This window comes from Procambarus clarkii, chromosome 12, assembly GCF_040958095.1.
Source record: "Procambarus clarkii isolate CNS0578487 chromosome 12, FALCON_Pclarkii_2.0, whole genome shotgun sequence".
Classification (NCBI taxonomy): domain Eukaryota; kingdom Metazoa; phylum Arthropoda; class Malacostraca; order Decapoda; family Cambaridae; genus Procambarus; species Procambarus clarkii.
In genome coordinates this window covers 42653235-42674436 of record NC_091161.1, presented here as the reverse complement: position 1 = coordinate 42674436, position 21202 = coordinate 42653235, and the positions used below count along the sequence as shown (strand labels likewise).

The 21202-nt window shown below is 40.3% G+C and overlaps 1 protein-coding gene across 1 annotated transcript in view; it reads right to left on the bottom strand.

Annotated features, from left to right (window-relative positions):
* Nucleotides 1-464: 464 nt before the first annotated feature.
* The window catches only part of LOC123757312 (baculoviral IAP repeat-containing protein 8-like), a 231616-nt gene continuing 210878 nt past the window's right edge, over nucleotides 465-21202 (bottom strand). The window contains exons 3-4 of the mRNA XM_069323372.1: nucleotides 1926-2120; nucleotides 465-1388 (exon numbers count right to left, since the gene is read on the bottom strand). Of these exons, the coding sequence (XP_069179473.1) occupies nucleotides 523-1388; nucleotides 1926-2091 (1032 nt within the window). The 5' untranslated portion in view covers nucleotides 2092-2120 and the 3' untranslated portion in view covers nucleotides 465-522. The remainder of the gene's footprint in view (nucleotides 1389-1925; nucleotides 2121-21202) is intronic.

Here is a 21202-nt window from a genome sequence, read left to right as displayed (position 1 = left end):
GATCCCCTGCCGCGAAGAATCGTTATTCTTCCCAGTTAGTTCCCAGAATCGTTAGTTCCCCAACGTCCGATATATTGGACATTACAAATTTTACTAAATGATTCATTATCTTAGCAGCCTCTCTAATTATAAAGTTGTTAATCTTTTTTATAACCTTTGAGTGCTAGTTCTCAAAAGGTTCTTTACCTCAGAAAGAGAGAGAGAGATTCTATTTTTGTCCATATTCGAGCGGAATGTTGAGCAACCTTCGTGCAGGACCTGGTTCAGTTCCCCAACGTCCGAGCTATTGCACATAGCAAATTTCTCTAAATGAGGCAGTATCTCGCCCCCACCCCCCGGATCATTGATTTTAGGGCAGTAAATAAGCAATTGCAATCTAATCACCCCCCCCCCCCAAAAAAAAATACTGTTCATGAAAATGTGAGCTTATTTATACTAATTTATGAATATAAAAAAACAACTCGACATTTGTACAATTTTTATTTACATAAATAAATTAGTCTCTATGCCTCTTTTGTCTTCTTAGGAAATAATCGGTCGAAGGACATGCGAAATGGTGCGTCTGCAAATGGGGCAGTTTCTCATAGATACAAGACAATTACTGCATGTTACCATATGTCTGCAGGGCAGCAGTACGACACTCAACGCATTGTTAAAGCACACCTTACACAAAATATCAGCAGCCCAAGACGTTGGCGTAGATGTGTTCATCACAGTTTCAACATGGGATGTCGCATCAAAGTCTGTGGCCTCTTCGCCAGTTTCAACATCCATTTCATTAGCGACTATAGTCGTCTCTTCCGCCTCTGTTTCAACAGGAGAAGGCAAAGCCCGCAAACCAAGATTAGTGCTCATGAACCCGCTCATTGATCCAACAACGTCGACATCCATTTCATTAGCTGTGGCGACTGTTTCCATGTCAGAGGGCGCGGATTGCCATTCCAGATTCGCAGGCTCTACCCTACCTTCCACATCCTCATGATGAATTCCCCTTAAACCCATTTCGGCTTTAGTGCTCTCTTGCATATACCACAACATTAATTCTATACATCTGGCCTCTGTAACAAACGGTAATAAATCTTTGGTGCTTTTGAGATATAGCCTTAAGGCAGGTCTCACACAGACATCAGGAAATCCAAAATGTTCAATTAATGCTGGGAAAAAACCCAAACCTTCCATCAGACCAGTTAAAAGATGTTCATCTATGGGTTTTATAGTTCGACGCTGCGAAGATTCTCTAGCATTCTTAATGAACTGTGCATCCTTTTTAATGTTGACAAAGGTGCACTCAGGATACCATTGCGCGTGCAGTGTCCAAGGGTCGTCAGCGGGTTCCCAATTACGAAAACCATTCCCACAGAAAAAGCAGCGCATGTGGTCACTTAGGCCTGTAAATTTAAGAAAAAAAATATTCCCATTCATTATTATAGCTCACATCCGGCAATGTTGTAATACAAAAACACACACACGCGCGCACACACACACACACACACACACGCGCGCACACACACACACACACACACGCGCACACATACATACATACATACATACATACACACACACACTCACACACACACACACACACACACACACACACACACACACACACACACACACACACACACACACTTCCCGGGACCAAAGAGCCAGAGCTCCACCCCCGCAAGCACAATTGGGGGAGTAAACACACTTTTTTTCAGATATATACAAGAGTTGTTACATTCTTGTACGGCCTAGCATTTCGGGCAGGTCCCTAGAATACAATCCCCACCTCGAAGAATCGTTTTTTACAACCAAGTACCCATTTTACTGTTGAGTTAAACAGAGGCTACAGTTAAGGATTTGCGCCCAGTAAATCCTCCCCGGCCAGGAGGATACACACGCACACACTAAAAATAACAAAAACTCCAACAATATTTGTTTACCACAGAAGAAAAATCCTGATTCTGCCAATTCGTGAGATGTTTGCTTGACACAACCAGTCCAGCTGAGGTCGAATGTTTCCAAACGCTGTTTGTATGTTGCCAAGCCTGGATATCTAGGTTTAGCGTATGGAATTACCCCCAGAACCTGCAAATCATCTCCAGTCATTTTAGTTTCTTCCTCGCGGGGTGGGGTCTCTAAAAAAACAAAGATGCTCCATCACATATATGCATAAGACACAGGTTCTAAGTCAATTCTTTCAAAAACAAAAAAAAATAAAGAAAAATTATTTGAAAAGACTTACTGCGTTTATACTTATTTTTTTTTTTTGTCCTCCCTCCACATCGCCAATACTAATTATTCACAGATAAACTAGTAAATTATATTTATACAATATACTCACGATCAGATGTTGCTATATTCTTTGGTTCGAATAGGGGTGAAAATAAATCCAGCCCATATTCGAATGCCAGTTTGGTGATTTCCAAAGGAACGTTATTGTCCTTTTCGCCTCTTATGAAGGAACAATTTGGCGACACTTTCGCATGCCTACTACGGGGCGTATCGCCCTCAATCCAAGCATGCACAACTTTACAACAAAAGGCGCAGGAACAATGATCCGCAACTCTCAGATAATAAAATCCCTCATTCACCAGGTCTTGGGGGTTTAGCCACTCGACAGGCCAATTTATAAAGGTGTCTAAACGCATTTGGGCACATTTAAGACTGTCCCTGGAGTAAAACGTTTTAGTACGGGAAGGTTCCATTGTGTACTGGTGCGACACTGGCGAATGGAGGCAAGATCCTAGGCTATATATTGCCCGTCCTTTCCCTCCCCGAAATAAGTGTCAAAGATCGCTACATATGTGCTAGTTTCTTTTTTTTTTTTTGGTTTGGCAATTCTAGCCACCGCTACTCTTTTTTTATGGCATAATTATGAGGAAACAGGGAAAGGAAAAAATGACTCGCAAATGTGCTAAATCATGTTGCATAATGCAGTGAATTAAAAAAAAAAAGATGGCAGTTGGTAGTCTAGGAAAGGTGACCAAGTACTTATTTTTTGTGATAATTATCGAGAAATGTCATTAACTACATAAGGTATCCCTAATGTCAATAAGTTATCACAAACCTTCCAATAATGATGTGGCCTCCATGACTTTATATATATTTCATTAAGGGAATATGGTCTGACTACGGTTTTTTCATGGGGGGGGGGGGGGGGGGGGAACATTAAAAAAAAAAAAATTGTAACATGTCGCACTGTGTTTGACCTTTTCTGCTTCTGAAAAAAAAAGGTTGCCAGTGTTTGGGTATTAAGCTGACGTATATTGATATTTTATGGCAAGATATTTTGAGATGCATATTGCGCTATTTGAGGTGTTTTTTTTTTTTATGCTAATTAAGTCAGTGAAAAAAAAATGTTCCTATGGGCTTCTTGTTGGTCGAGGCCCTTATAATAATAATATAAATATTTGCTCAGTACGTGGTAACTTTTACACGCACTAGCAGGGATGGAGATATAAGGGCGCAAAGCCCCCACGACGAATATTCGCAGGGTCGACACAGGGCGGTTGACTAGGCTTTATCCAAAACATAAGGGAAAGTAAAAAAAAAAAAGAAAAATGGAGACGTGGCTGGAAACGCACACCGGATATTTAACCGATGAAGAATTTTGCAATAATGAAACTTGCATTGTGTATCCTGTAAACTGCATATCTTGCGTCCCGTACGGGATGGCGAAGGACATATCAGTGAAATACAAACACGCAAGCGCCTATGGTGAACGCAGGCCTTTGTATAATCTCAAGAGATGTGTTCCCCATGATCGCCCAATTCCCGGTTCAATTCATGTCTCCAATCGTCGAGCTGAAAATCTTCCCTGCATTATTGCTGCTGCAGTGCAATATGGTATAGGGGCGCCTGTAGAGAACAATGAGATCGCTAAGTCGCATATAGAAAAATCCAAAGATCGTGATATGCTCGCCGGATTAAAAGAAGATACAACGCAAAATCGCCTCATCTATTTCAAAAAGGCTATAGAAGCCATAACGAGATTCATCAAGTCTTCTCCGGAAATCGCACGAGTTGTATTACCTGTGGGTATTGGTCGCACCTGTGTTCAAAGAGATGAAGTTTGGGAGGAAACATATCTTCCAATTATCGAAGATCTGTATGAAAACTTAAAACATTACGATGTTAATGTTATATTGGTGCGTAATGACCAGAGCTCCAAGGAAAAAAAAAATGTCCCTGGCAACTCTACGATGCGCAGTTGTCCCCCGCGCCGGCGTGAAAAGTGTATATAGACCCCCTTCCGAGTCACTACCTCACAAGCCAGCACTATGGAGCTCCCCTCCCTGATTGGCGACTTTGCCTCTTTGCCCATCTATAACAATCGTGATTGTCTGCTCTATGATTTGGATGCAACAAGCGTGCAGTTGAGCGAAATGGTACACACTTTATGGGAACGATACCCCTATGCTCGATTGCATCGGGAAAACCTGCCGTACAAAAATCGTGCTGTTAGAACTGATAGAGATATCCCCGGCCTCATATTTGTTGGCGAAGCACCCGAATTCTGCAATAGGATGGATGACGACCCCTATGAAAGTTATGCTGTTTTACCGCACCTTATTGGATTAATCACCCAGTTTACCAACGGTCCAGCGACGCCATCTTCTTACAAAAAGCCCAGGTACGAAGCATGGAGTTTGGATGAGCATTTTTATGACGGTCTGAAAAATGATACCGAATACCAAAGATGGCGTTGGTTTGACAAAGCTCTGCGAAAAGCCATTGAACATATTCTTCAGAGAAGCCGAAGAGGACAAGTGGGAAGGATTATTTTCCCATATGGGTTGGGCAAGGCTTGCGGGCAGTATCTCACAAGTGGCGAACGCAACATATGGGAGACTAAATATTTCCCTGTGATGTGCAAATTAGCTCAGAAACTGCAAGAACGTGGTATAGACACTTTAATGATATGTCCTGTAAATAATGACACGCCAACTCGCTCTCCAACCCATGGCATCTTTAGACACAAGATTCCACGTATGGCCATTCCACCTGTTTCTACGAATGATAAAGACTCTGTTTCTACTGTCGGACCTGCCGCTGACGTGAGAGAAGACGGGTCAGCTGTCGTGGAAGATACCACGAGCGTTGCTGTGGAATATGATCCATCTACCGGCGCCATGTCTGTTACTGTAGGAGATGAAGTGCTCACTATTGTGGAAGACGACTACAATGAAGACAAAGAGAAAATGGAAATGGAATATAATGAAGATGAGATTAGAAAAGCTGTAGAATCTATATTGTAATATTTCATACAAATTAAACCACAAAAAAAGAAATGTTAACCTGTATTTTTATTTACTTTTCCTAATTTCTCTACACACACACACACACACATTTATTTATTGTTTCCTAATTTCTCTGTACAAAAAGAAAAACTATGAATTACATATTATAAAAGCCTCTAACAACTCTATGTGACAAGGTGTATATAAGACGAAGGTTATGTTAAAAAACCTTTTTAATCGCTTCGAGATGTGTTCCAACTACATGCGAGCCAAATTACGGAGACTCAAAGATTCTATTATTGAAGTGGATTTCCCCAACGATGATATATTTAAACCCGGGGACTGTATTGTCTATGATCTTCCTGCCCTACACCAGTTTTCTAATGGTTACTCCCAACAGCTGTGGGAAAAATATCCTTATGGGGTGGTTGAAAAGAAAATATGTCCTGAAACGCTTTGTGCTGTAGTTACGGATCGTGACACTCCAGGAAATATAATCCTCTCCCCGCCACCAGAACCTAATGTGCAGCCTTATCTCTTAGCCCTCATATGTCAATATAGTGTAGGTGCGTCTATTGAAAATAATGACATTAACCAATTTCATATTAAGCACAGTAAAGATATTGATTTAGTAGCGGGATTGCGGAGAGATACAACTATCAACATTATGGTGTTTTAAAAAGGCCGTGAGTCGCATTATGAGCGAAGCCAAGAGTAATAATTCTATCAAACGGATAGTTATGCCATTTGGTATAGGCTGCAATTCTGGGGTGGGTTGGTCTAGAGCGGGTGAAGAAGAAGAAGAATGGCTGGCATCTTACTACCCTACACTGGCTCATTTGGCCCATGTAATGAAAAAATGCAAAAAAGAATTTGTGCTGGTGCGTCCTAAACAAGATGGAGCAGGGAAAGGTCAAGTACCGCCACAAGGGGCCTGGTGGATAGCGCGCAGGACTCTTAATTCTGTGGCGCGGGTTCGATTCCCGCACGAGGCAGAAACAAATGGGCAAAGTTTCTTTCACCCTGAATGCCCCTGTTACCTAGCAGTAAATAGGTACCTGGGAGTTAGTCAGCTGTCACGGGCTGCTTCCTGGGGGTGGAGGCCTGGTCGAGGACCGGGCCGCGGGGACACTAAAGCCCCGAAATCATCTCAAGATAACCTCAAGATAACAAGTAGTGAAAAGACCATCGAGTAAAAGGAGGAACCTTAGATCTTATTACACTAACGACGAATAATAAAAAAGTGCTTGTTTTTTTTTGTATATGTACTCATAATAACATAAAAAATTGTATAAATGTCAAGTTTTTTTTTTATCTGTTAAAGTAGTTTTTAAAAATAAGAGAGAGACCTCATCACTTATTCACCCCCATGACAAGTACTCTAGCAAATACTACCTGACTTTTTTTTTTAACATATTTCATCTTCAAGGGGAGTGTGCAATAATAATAATAATAATGATACACGATTTTTTTTTATTTAGGTAAAAAACACACACACATATATATATATATATATATATATATATATATATATATATATATATATATATATATATATATATATATATATATATATATATATATATATATATATACACAAACAAAATAATGTTCTGATTGAACAGAGTCTGGGTTGGGGGACAAAGTCTCGGGATTTGGGGATAACCCCCCCCCCCCCCCCATCAGGCCACCTGCACATTGTTCCTGTAGTATGTCCCCTTTGCATCATTAGTTCCTAAGAGTTATCTTGTGGGTGGAGCTTTATCTAGATCTGCCTTAATGACGGGATGCAAATTTTCCCTCCAATAAACCTCATCCTCTGGCGCAATTTCCTCAGCTTCGGAGGTGGAACAATAATCCCCATAATCCCCAAAGAAAATTTCTCTAAATGCATTCTGCGCTCGAACTTTGTCATGATAAATAAACCAGTTTTCACGCTGTTTAAAATCAATCCCCGCAAACTGTTTTTCTATTTCACCTTGGGCTTGCACCCACTCGATAAAGTTGGGTATTCCATTATACGCCACATTAATCAAGCCTATTCCTATTTCGACAGGTAGTCTTATTTCTGTTTCGTCACAAAAACCGCCATATACGGTCTCAACGGCGTTAATTTTTTTTGTTTTCTGTCTTTGAACATGTGAGTCTTCTAAATCTGCGCCTTCATACTGCTTTTCAATTGCCGCCAAAGCCTTGACGCGTGCGATGAACTTGGGCAATTCCTCATACTCCACGACGCAATGACCTCGTGAAATAAATACCAGGGGCGATTCCCTGCATTGCATCTTCCTCTTTTCCTCAACATCTACAGCCTGATGGCCGAGCTCTGATAAAAGATATAACAGAAAAAATTAATTGCATACGCCCATAGAGAGAGAGAAAAAAATCGTTGAACTTTATTGGATTTCTTTTAGATTTAACTTTTAACTACTTGGAACGAATTATCAATGAGGCACAAACCATGACAAGTCCTGTAAAGTATTAGGGTTTATGCATACCATTTATAGTCTCCATCACAGCTTGGTCGTATGATCTCTCACTGAGAACCCCACACCCCCCCGGCCAGATATAGGCCGAGACCTCCTGAACTTGCTGCCAGGGGTCGCCAGTTTATTTTTTTTTTGTTTTTTTTTATCTATAAGTTGGAATAAATAAGCTCGTATTTCCTTGAACGTTTTTTGACAAAATTCTTGATGTGGGAAACAAATACTCAAATGTGTGAGGGAATGAAAATGCGTGAAGAGGCCATAATGGTCCTAAGAACACACATTCTTTCCACAGTCGCTGATAAGTCGCAGGCTGGATGGATTGCAATTGCTTATTTACTGCCCTAAAATCATTGATCCGGGGGGTGGGGGCGAGATACTGCCTCATTTAGAGAAATTTGCTATGTGCAATAGCTCGGACGTTGGGGAACTGAACCGGGTCCTGCACGAAGGTTGCTCAACATTCCGCTCGAATATGGACAAAAATAGAATCTCTCTCTCTCTTTCTGAGGTAAAGAACCTTTTGAGAACTAGCACTCAAAGGTTATAAAAAAGATTAACAACTTTATAATTAGAGAGGCTGCTAAGATAATGAATCCGCGCCCTCTGACATGGAAACAGTCGCCACAGCTAATGAAATGGATGTCGACGTTGTTGGATCAATGAGCGGGTTCATGAGCACTAATCTTGGTTTGCGGGCTTTGCCTTCTCCTGTTGAAACAGAGGCGGAAGAGACGACTATAGTCGCTAATGAAATGGATGTTGAAACTGGCGAAGAGGCCACAGACTTTGATGCGACATCCCATGTTGAAACTGTGATGAACACATCTACGCCAACGTCTTGGGCTGCTGATATTTTGTGTAAGGTGTGCTTTAACAATGCGTTGAGTGTCGTACTGCTGCCCTGCAGACATATGGTAACATGCAGTAATTGTCTTGTATCTATGAGAAACTGCCCCATTTGCAGACGCACCATTTCGCATGTCCTTCGACCGATTATTTCCTAAGAAGACAAAAAAGGCATAGAGACTAATTTATTTATGTAAATAAAAATTGTACAAATGTCGAGTTGTTTTTTTATATTCATAAATTAGTATAAATAAGCTCACATTTTCATGAACAGTATTTTTTTTTTGGGGGGGGGGGGGGGTGATTAGATTGCAATTGCTTATTTACTGCCCTAAAATCATTGATCCGGGGGGTGGGGGCGAAATTAGAGAAATTTGCTATGTGCAATAGCTCGGACGTTGGGGAACTGAACCAGGTCCTGCACGAAGGTTGCTCAACATTCCGCTCGAATATGGACAAAAATAGAATCTCTCTCTCTCTTTCTGAGGTAAAGAACCTTTTGAGAACTAGCACTCAAAGGTTATAAAAAAGATTAACAACTTTATAATTAGAGAGGCTGCTAAGATAATGAATCATTTAGTGAAATTTGTAATGTCCAATATATCGGACGTTGGGGAACTGAACCAGGACCCGCACGAAGGTTGTTCAACATTCCGCTCGAATATGGACAAAAATAGAATCTCTCTCTCTCTTTCTTTCTGAGGTAAAGAACCTTTTTGAGACCTAGCACTCAAAGGTTAAAAAAAAAAAGATTAACACCTTTATAATTAGAGAGACAGCTAAGATACTGCATCATTTAGTGAAATTTGTAATGTCCATTAGCTCGGACGTTGGGGAACTGAACCAGGGCCCGCACGAAGGTTGCTCTGCTCCTGTGCAAATGAGGAAACATTTGGGAGAAAGAGAGGAAGCAAGATTTACTCCCTTGGAAAACCTTTATAAAAAATTAGTGGCCAGAGCTTTGAAAATATTGGCAACTTTCATTTTTTATACAGAATGAAACTCTTAATTAATAAATAATATATATCCTGAAGAATAAATCTTCCTCTATGAGACATATATTTTTAGTTAGTTTTAAAAGTTTGTAATTACAGTAATGGTAAAGCCTTCCAACCATGGCTCATTAAAAGTTTTTTTTTGTTTATGAAATCGTGTAAGTATTTATGCAATATTTATTATCAAACAATCATAATACGCAGTGGTATATCATTTTTATAAAGAGGCTTTATAAGGTAAATATAATAGCAATGCGAAACTCTTTCTATCTGACGTATTATTTTAAATAAATACATTTGGGCGAAAAACATGTCTATTGGCCGCGTGAGCGACTTAGGGTGGGCTCTTGCAGATTCTATGTATTTTAATCTCTAAACATTTGAGTGCCAAGAACAACTCTCGTGCAGGCCCGCATTCAGTTCTCGACGTTCAAGCTTTTGCTATAGTAAATGTCTCTAAAAATGAGGCCGTATCTCGCCCTGACCAACTGTTTTTGGCTCAATTGTAATCCATCCAGCCGCAGTCAGCTGGGCAGGACCCAGTGCAGGTTTGGAAGGCTTTGGAAATTAAAGCACCGTAAGATTGTGAGTGTTCAAGTTTAGGGGGGACTAAGTATTTTGCGCGAATGTGAAAGCCCTGGGTTTATTTGTGTAAGTTAAAAATTGAGTTTTTGTTTGTGTATAAGAGTTTAGCAATGTGTTTAAGTAAGATTGTGCAACTGTTTTAAGTTTAGGGGGGACTAAGTACAGATAGCGCCAGTCGTTGCGCTATATGAAGTTATTGGGCCCCCCACCACAATAGCTGAAAACTATTATGTTAAAAAATGAAATTTAATACAGAATACCCCAATACGTATTAAATTGCTTAAACCACTCAACTACGTTCCTTTATAGTATATTTACGAGTGTCAAATTAATGTTAGAAGTGTCAAACCCCAACACAATATGGCTGAGGCCCCACTATTTAAACTTCTTTTCGTATGCTATGAAATATCACAGGTATTAATGCTTGTAACGTTTATTACAAAAGATAGACATACATTTGATGCTATTTTTCATATTAAAATCTAATTTGAGGCCCGAAAAATATATCTATAAACAGGTTAGAACCATACAAATTCAAGTATGCCTTTTTCACCAGTAATCAACTGTATGCCACAGAAAATGGAATCTTTACTTTAGCTACAGAAAACGGAGCAAAGCCAAGGGGGGATGACTGAAATAAACAGTTTCCAACCTGACTCTTCCCGCACATAAACATGTCTTTCTTGACCTCATTTCAAATTATATAGAGTACTGAAAGCTCATTTTCCATAGCAAATATACTAAGGAACTCATTTTACGACTAGAACGCAAACTAGGACCCCTCATTCAGATTCAAAACACGAGAATTATTGACTGAACATTTCCCCACTATCAAGCACACAGGACTCTTTAAAGCTATCTTAACTTCTTTAAAACCCCAATATGACCCATCTCACATGCAGATCCTGTTCTATGACTCGCCCTTCATGTCAATGTACCCCACAGTATCATGCAAATTCAAGATAAGGCTTACTACACCTATATATCCAAAATGGTCTTTGTAAGGAATCTAGACCCCCCCCCCCCTTGTATGCTTGACCCCCACTGGGGTTATCCACCTCTGACCATTACAGAAAATGGAGCTGTGCCCAAGGGCTCCCTATACTATTCAGTCATAGCCTCATTAAAGTACTCCAAAAACTTCTATATTCGCTTTCAACTGCATTTCTTGGTTTGAATCTATTGAACATTCACCCTCTGATCCATTCAAAAGTAAGGGCCCCCAAATTGATACCGTAGTACTCTCGTAACACCCCCGGGACAAATCGTGCATTTTTGCTCATGCCATTAAAATACTCCAAAAACGTTTATATGCCTTTCACCAGTGTATTTTTTGGTTTCCAACTATTGAACATTCATCCTCGGTACCTCTCATAAGTAGAGACCCCCTCCTTGAGGCCCTAGACTCATCTTAAAAGCTCGAGACGAATCGTGCAAAAAAACAGGTTAGGATAGGGCACCAGTTCCTCAGGTACACCATGGGTGGTGGTCCCCCAGGGACCCCAGGGGGGACCACCACCCCACCACCGCCAGCCAGCCAGGAGCGCGCTGACTGTGCCCTAACCTAACCACCTAAAACAAGAGGGATGGACGATCTGGCCCGCCAGGGTCAAGTCGGCATGGAAGTGCCCAACCGTTTCTGAAATTTTTTTTCCTCAATCTGTCTCCTTATTCACTACTGACCACCACCCCACCCCGCCAGCAAGCCAGGTGCGCGCCAACCATGCCCTAACCTAACCGCTTAAAATCAGTTGTTGGTCGAATCATTCTGCAATCTGCTGTATGGTGTCTATTAACCTTGTTTAAATTACTAATCAAGCTGTCAATGTAATCAATCAGAGCTTTAATATAACAATGTGCTTTAATATACTTACTTATCTCTCATCTCATTTTTCTCTTGTAATGTATCTATCATTTATCAATTCTGATTGAAATTACCTACTTATAATTATCTGCTAGATTAAGGACCTGCCCAAAACGCTGTGCGTACTAGTGGCTTTACAAGAATGTAAATACTGTACTATCCAATGTATTCTCACAAACCCAATGTACCTTCTTGTATATATATAAATAAATAAATAAATAAATAAATCCGCCCCCGGGACCCAAGTCGGCATGGAAGTGCCCAACCGTTTCTGAAAATTTTTATTCCCCATGTGTCTCCTTTTACACTACTTTCCGCCACCAAGATGATGTTATTAAAACAAGGGTAAAACTAGTGCACTAAAACAGAAGCGAAAGAAACAAACAGGGAAAAAGGAGGAAACCCCACCTACATTTAAAACTTTGACCCAAATATCACAGTAACAAGGTTATCGCAGATAACCGAACTCAATTACAGGCTCATCATATCCCGTGCTACAGACACATTTCGTTCTGAGTAGCTAAATATAAAAACAACAACATGGCTCAGACAAAACAATTCTACTTTACGGGTTGAAGAGTAAAGTAAAGTAAAGAGTAAAACGACTAAGGTCCTACGAAACGGTCTGTTGTACCCGTTGTAGCATTTTGCCCTAACGATACTTCCTCTCCTTTAACCAGGGGGGGACATCGAAAGGTGAAATACCAGGACACAAAAGGCTTTTCCCCTCAGTTTTCTGGTAGAAGGACTTCCCCTCCCCCCAGGGGGCAAGGGAGAGTGACTCCATTACAGAGAGAAATACTGTTTATGCTTTTTTCGAGACTTTTTCTCACATACACGAACCAAAAAGAGAAGAAAAAACCTATAACTTTTTTTTTCCATTCTTGAGTGTTAAAAGTGTTGGAAGTTTCGTTGCATTGTAGAGCCAGAATAGAGATTGACGCAGTATGAACGAAGAGAACACGAGAAGCCTCACTAAACCAACCCTCGACATCGAAAGCGAGGAGGCCAGTGGGGGCCCAGTTAACTATTTCCGAGTCCCTACCAGGAATAATTACGGAAGCTCTCAAGGATTCTCTCCCTAGCACCTCCGAACATGAGTGGGAGTATGGAATACTTGAGATCTTGGCTCAAATACAAACAGAGACCTTAACTTCCTGAAGACACCCTCCAGGGAATCTTGAGAGACAGGAGAGTAACGGGACCAGGGTCGACGGCACTTGAACACCCCACCCACCACCCCAAATCTGGAGGAGCTCCTCCAGGAGTGTGATATAGCAGTCCAAGTGCACAAGACTATGGAAAGACCTGACCTCTATGAGGTTAACAGTTTTTTCCAACAGGAGGACTTAGAAATTATAGCCCTGGTAAAACCAATTTTTACAACTATAGAATATCTAAAAGACAGGTTGACGTTTGCCCAATGACAGTGAGGCTAAACACGGTCTCTGAATACCTTGCCCTACAGGTTTGTTTCCCATTTTTATTCAGCAGGTCTCCCAATTCTACCAGGTCTAGCCAGCTGTCTAAACAGAGTGAACATGGAACAGGCCTGGACCTAGATTCAGGAAGCTCTGTGTATTTCTTCGTAAGTGGGTTTGCTACGAAGGTTTCTAAGTGTGCCCTAAGAAGATGCTTAGGTGCAATTCAATAACGTCCACTTAGGAAGAAATTTGTTGGTTCACCTGCGTGCCGTTAGAGGTCACTACTGTGTTTCGTTTGGCCAATCAGAGAGCAGCAACATTCTTCATATTGAAGATTTAGCGCTGGCTTATCGGAGCTCTACTGCCTCCTATTTACGTCGAATTTTCTTATAAAATTAGTATATTTCGAAGTAAAACAATGTTTTTTCAACTTCTACAGCCAGCACCGACATTGTAGTAAACAAATATGTTACATTTGTTGTTTACCTACGTAATTCTAAGAGATACTGTGTAGCTGTCCTTGTTGCTCGGAAGATGCGCTGACAATTATTGTATATATTTACTGAATTTACCCAAGGGCCACTATCTAGTGGCCTCGAAAAGGACAGAAAGCCGGCGGCTTGTTAAAGGGCCCACCAATTGTCTTAATGATATTTATTTTTTAGTTGGAATTTGGCATTTACGGCTTCAGCGGGTAGGCAGTTCCATGGGTTTATAGCCCTCTTGGTGGAAAAAAAATCATCTGTTTTCAGTCCTACTTGAGAGAACATACTCTCCAACACTATATCTGTGACTGCCCTGTTATCAGTGACTTAATTCATACCAAATGGTATGAGTTATTTTGAGCTCTGTAATTACTTCATACACTCAGGAATATTGGAAGATATTCTTGTGATGCACCCAGATTTTGCCAGTGGAGGCTAATAGATCAGCATTAAGTATTTTGTTCTCTCCTAATTCCATGTATGACTGGCCATCCTGTGAGGTGAGGATGTTGGATGAGCTTGTAGCTGGTTTTTGATCTACAATGTGTGGTCCTTTATACAGAATAGGGAAGCAGCACATTGCTGTGTATACTTAAACATGTTTAAAAATACATTGTTTGAGAGGAGTCTTGTAGAAACTGGTAAAAGTAATTATTATATAATGTTTCCATGATTCAGTGCTTACCTCTTGTGAAAATCGCGAAGAGTTGTTTAGTCAGAGTTGATTTGTTTTTTGTATTGAGGCTGGTATTTTCTAAATTGATTCCATGTACAGTATGTCTAACCATCCTGTGAGATGGGAGTATTAGATAAACTTATAGCTAGTTTTTTATCTACACTGTGTAATATTCCATATAGAATAGGGTAGCAGCACATTGCTGTGTATACCTAATCTTCTTAATAAAAAAAATCAGTAATAAAGATTTTAAATTATAGTTTGTATTATTACAAATACAGTACTGTATTTTCCTTATTAAATCATGTTGACCATGGATCATTAAGATCTCATGTTGATATGTAATAGTCATATTTCTCTTGAACTGCTAATCCATGCTAATCATTCATTAAATTGTGCATTATGTCTCAATTTTTCACTTCCTTGGATATACTGTACAGTACAAAAAGATAATTTAAAAATAAACCAGTAATATTTCTTTCATTATATTTTTCATTTAAATAACTGCATCAATATTTTTACAGCTGACAGGATTTGTTTTACCATACAGGTGCATTATTTGTTAAAAAAAAATTTGGTTTATTGTTACACACAATGGTGCTACATAGCCTTCCCAGCTTGGTGCCTTCTTTTAATACTTACTGATTAAAAAAAAAAATAATAACATTTTATTCAGGAAAAGTACATACAGTTGATTTACAAACATAATGTTGGATTTATAGACAGAGCTAGTACATACAATACCTAAAGCCACTAATACTCATAGCATTTCGGGCAAGGTGTGGGGGAAAAAACACAGACTAAAACTTAATAGTAATCGGGGTTAAGTGTAAATTGTGTTGAAAGAAGGAATACAAAATACAAAAAGGGGGGTTAACATAGCATAAATCAGCAATTGCACATGTTGGTGAACAGCGTTGTTTAAAGAATAGCAAGACATGGGTTGACATTTAGGAGGCAAGTTAGGTTACATGGAGTTAATTAGGCAGTACTTGGTTTAAATATAAATATGTTTATTCAGGTAAGGTACATACATACAAGATGTTACATTAATGGATCAATATACAGATAGAGCTAGTACATACAATGCCTAAAGCCACTATTACGCAATGCGTTTCGGGCAGGAAAAACATTAATATCTAGAACTTAATACTAATTGAGCATAAAGAATAAAATGTGTTGAGAACAAATACAAATAAAGAAAAAAAAGAAAAAAAAAAGGGGGAACATGACTGAAAAGCAGCACAAATACAATAGGTTGACAGTGTTCATTAAAAAAAAATAACAGACATGGGTTGACAATAGAGGAGTAAGGTAGGTTACAGGGAATTTATTAGGTAGTGTTTAGTTTTTATCTTAAACTGGTCGAGAGAGGTACAGTCTTTAACATGGTTGGGAAGGTCATTCCATATTCTGGGCGCCTTGATTTGTAGAGCATTTCTAGTTTGATTAAGTCGTACTCTAGGAATATCAAAACTGTATTTATTTCTGGTGTAGTGCTCATGGGTTCTGTTACAACCTTCTATGAAGCTTTTGAGATCAGGATTGGCATTATGGTTTAGCGTTTTATATATGTATAATACACATGAGAGAATGTGCAGTGACTTAATGTCTAACATATTCAGAGATTTGAGTAGGGGTACCGAGTGATGTCTGGGGCCAGAGTTGGATATTGTCCTAATAGCAGCTTTGTGTTGAGTAATTAGAGGACGTAAGTGATTTTGGGTAGTAGAGCCCCAAGCACAAATACCATAGTTGAGATATGGATAGATAAGGGAGTAAGAGAGTGTCACCAGGGCAGGGCGTGGTACATAATATCTGATTTTAGAAAGAATGCCCACAGTTTTTGAAACTTTTTTTGATATATTTAGAATGTGTCCCTGGAAATTCAGCTTGTGGTCAATGAGAATGCCAAGGAATTTGCCATCTAATTTGTTACAAATTTGGGTATTGTTTATTTTGAGATTTATTTGATTAGAGGATTTATTGCCAAACAGAATATAGAAGGTTTTGTCAATGTTAAGGGTGAGTTTGTTGGCAGTTGGCCAAAGATGGACTTTATTTAGCTCAGTATTTACTGTGGCATTTAGAGCAAGGGGGTCAGGACTGGAGTAAATGAAGGTTGTGTCGTCAGCAAATAGAATTGGTTTGAGGTGTTGGGAGGCATTTGGAAGGTCATTAATGTAGATGAGAAGGAGGAGAGGGCCAAGTATGCTGCCCTGAAGAACACCAATGTTGATGGGTAGGGTGGGAGAAATTGTATTATTCACAGAAACATATTGGAGCCTGTCAGTAAGGTAGGATTTGAGGTATTGCAGGGAGTGTCCTCTGACTCCATAATGATGTAATTTAAGAAGAAGGTTTTGGTGGTTGACAGTGTCAAAAGCTTTACGCAGGTCCACAAATAACCCAACAGGGAACTCATTTTTATCAAGAGCTGTATGAATCGAGTTAAACATACTAATAAGTGCATCGTTAGTGCTTTTTTTGGGTCTGAAGCCATATTGGCAAGGGCTAAGTATATTGTGTGTGGCTAGATATGAGAGCTGCTGCTTATAGATTAGTTTTTCAAATATTTTTGACAAGTTTGGCAGGATTGATATAGGTCTGTAGTTGTTAACATCTGTGAGATCACCACATTTGTGGACAGGCGTTACTATCGCTTTTTTTTAGAATATCTGGAAAGGTTTGGGGTTCAAGTGACTTGTTGAAGAGCAAAGCAATAGCAGGGGCTAAAGATCTGGAGGCTTTTTTGTAAATTAAAGTTGGTATCTCCTCAAGGGCACTAGACTTGGTTTTAAGGTAAAGGATTATCTCATTGACGTCAGTGGAATTAATAGGCTTTAGGTACATAGACTGTGGATAGTTACCTGTAAGATAGTCCTTAATGTCAGTACTGGAAGATGGAATATCATTTGCAAGGGATGACCCAATGGAAGAGAAGAACCTATTGAACTCAATGGCAGAATCAGAGGCTGAAAGCTGACCATCGTTATTGGACAGGAGTGTTGGTTTGTTATTTAAAGACTTCTTTGATCCCAATATTTGTGAAATTGTGCTCCAAGTTTGTTTAATGTTGCTCTTTATTTGGGTAAATTTATCTTCGTAGTATTTAGTTTTGGCTCGTCTAATTATCTTAGATAGCAATAATGAGTAATTCTTTGAGAATTCTTTGGAGACAATTCCTAACCTATACTTTTTCTCAAGGTCATGTTTTTTATTAATGGATTTAAGTATTCCCTTTGTAAGCCAGGGATTGTTAAGCCTTTTGGTTGTGATTTGTTTTGTAAGCATAGAACAGTGGGTGTTATAAAGGCTAAGAGTTTTTTGGAGAAAAGATTGCACTGCTAGGTTGATGTCCTCTATGTTGCCTAACTCGGACTCCCAGTTGACATTATCAGCAGCAGTTATAAAATTGTCTATAGCAGTTTCCTTGTGCAGTCTAAAACGTAACTCTTGACTCTAGAGGTGGTTTGCTAATGTTAGTTAAGAGAAATGTGGGGTAATGGTCTGTAGTGCTATCCGTGATTATACCTGAAGTAAGCGGAGAGGTTATGTTTGTCCAGATGTCCAGATTAACTGTTAAACTGGTTGAGAGAGGTACAGCCTTTGACATGATTCGGGAGGTCATTCCACATTCTGGGTCCCTTGATTTGTAGAGCACTTCTAGTTTGGTTACACACAGCCAAATTGTGTAACAGGAAGAGGTCTTGGACACAAATTTGTTCCATGCTAAATGTAGAGGAATCAGCTGAGTATTCCTCAAATAAATTAAGTTGCCTCAGCTTACAAAGGTAAATAAAATAAGCATTTCTCAAATAAGTAGCTGCCTCACCTCACTGCCTTACTGATACATAGCCTTCCCGGCATGGTGCCTTCTTTTGATAATTACTTGTTCCACACCCAAATTGTATAACAGGAAGAGGTTTTGGACCCCTACTTCCCCCTCTCTTTTTTAATAGTCTATATAGTCATAATTATAGCTTTAAGTATTCAATGAATAAAGTTTTTGACATTTTACCCTTCTCCTTACTTAACATCATTTGTGCAGCATATTTTTAGTTTATGTCTCACCCAGATTTAATTTCAAAATAAAACCAAACTAAATAAATTAGAAATTGGGTATGTATAGCTAAGGTACACCCTTACTACTAGGTGAACAGGGGCATTTGGTGATAGTAAATGATCCCATCAGGCAGGGCTCATCACCTTCTCTCACATTTCATGTTCAGCAGTGTTTATTTACTTAATAACTATGGGTATAATATCTTGCTATTATAAAACTAATTCTACTATCATAAAAGACATATTTACTGTAAGTTTCAAGCAGAGATTGCATATATAACTAAAACGAAGGACTCCTCTTCACTAGATTCAATTTTTATAATCTTTTGTTTATGTTCCAAAATCTTAAAATCGATCCCAGTGTTATGTTGTAGAGAAAAATTGAGTTATATCCAGTTTATGTAAAGCTACGAGTGGTCGAAACCACACTTAGATCCCGGAATGAACTTACGAAGGTTTTTCCACTTAGTGTAGCTACTTGAATACCGCCGTAGCCGCCACGAAGGCGCTTAGAAGGAAAACATTCGTAGCTAAGAAGAAAAACCTTCATAAGTACCTTCCTGAATCCAGCCCCAGAGCATCTATGGCGACATACACGCTCCTCCTCAAAGCCTCACATAGGAGAGAAATGGCCAAAATCAAGCTCTTCGTAGCCTGCCTCCTAATACGAGGTTGGGACCAGGTAAGAATAGGTACAACCTAATGAAAAGGTTTCAGACGAAAGACAACTCCGAAACCAAGGACCCTCGAAAGACCATATGACGGAAGTCTGATGATGCGCTCAGGACAGACGTCACACAAGTTTTTTTTCTCAAACCCTCAGAAAGGTACACTGTTTGCCTGACTACAGCAGTGGACAAAGCCCTAGAACAGGTGCAGCCACAGCCACAACAAAAACAAGTGGCCCAAAAACCCCTTATGTTCAGTGCTCCTGATGAACAATGACGACAATATCCCTCTATCCCCTATTCTAAGCAGGCCTGTCCTACAACAACCTCCCTTCCCACCCAGAAGAGACCCGAACAGATGGAGCCACCCGCACCATCCGCCGAGGTGTTCCAACGGGACACCTCGGCGAACAACAACAGGCAAGGTAGGAATAACAGACAGATCACGAATCGGATGGAGAGATTCATCATGAGAAACCATGTGGCAACCAAGCGAGAAACAACAGACAGATCTGGAGAAAACCGAAGTTAGGGTAACAGGAACGGGACAGGCGACAACAGATGCTAGAACAGGATCACCCCAGGCGACAACAGAGGCAATAACATCATAGACTACTCCTCCTGGAACAACAACAATAACACAACAGACAGGGAGGTAATAATAATAATAGGGGCTAAAAAAAATTCAGAAACAGGGGCAGAGGCAACAATCTGGGAGAACAACAACAGACCCAGGCGCTGGAACAGAATGAACCGAGACTAACAGGGAGGAGACAGAGACAGAGGGTATAATGGTGTAGATCGGAGAAACTCATGAAATGACACAAATTAAGGCATAGAAGAGGACAACTGAAACAGACAGTTGTCTCTGAGGTACCCTTAACTGAACAGGAGAGGAAACTGTTGGAAAGGGGACTCGTGTTCGTGATACTCCCTCCGGCGCATAAGAAGAAGAGATATGATAGAAGATCTTTGCAACAACTTGATAACTAGTATCAACCAAATTTGGAGCAACCTCTGGCCGGAGCAAGGTAAGTCACAGGGAGCAATTAAAAGAATTAAACTCTCGCTCTCTTTCAGGTACCTCCTCCACAACAAACCAGTCCAGTGCCCAAACTACAACCTAGTAGGCCTTAAACCGGTAATCCAGCATGTGATGGTGGACCTCAAGTGCGGTGCGGAACACCAACGCAACTGCAATCTCGCAAGGGATGAGAGGGACAAACTATCAACGCTGAAGGGACGTTCGGATATTGTGATAAAGCTGGCGGACAAGGGAGGTGCTGTCGTCGTCTGGAGAAAGAACAACTACAGGCACGAGCTGCAGTGGCACCTAGCACACACTGCAGCCTACAAACTGATACACAACCAGGATGCGGCGCTTTGAAACCCCCCAAACGAGGAGTAAAAGGAAAGTCCTCAAGCTGTTTGAAAACAAAACTAGGGACGGGAAAGGAGGATTCATGCAGGCAGGGGCGAGAGATTTCTTCCTAGCTTTTGAATCCATCATTCCCCACCTCTACCTTTTACCAAAGTTCCATAAATCACTAGAAGAAACAGGAACGTGGCAACGGAGACCGGTTCCAAGCGGCTGCCGGGCCCCAACAAGGCCGGTAGACTGGATCTGCACAGCCCTCCTGAACGCCTTGTTACGTCTACTACCGGAAAGAATCCAAGATACAACAGATTTCCTCAACAAAAGTGCAGAAATTAGAGGCCCCGTCCTGAGAGGGGCCCGCCTTTTCTCCATGGATGTATTCGTTACCTTTTTGATGTATGGTTCTTGCTGGATTGTCGAGAATACATAGTAGATCACTTCAGCAATTTATTGAGTAAGGTAACAGTGTATAGTTATCGACTGCCGAGGTCCTACTTACTCT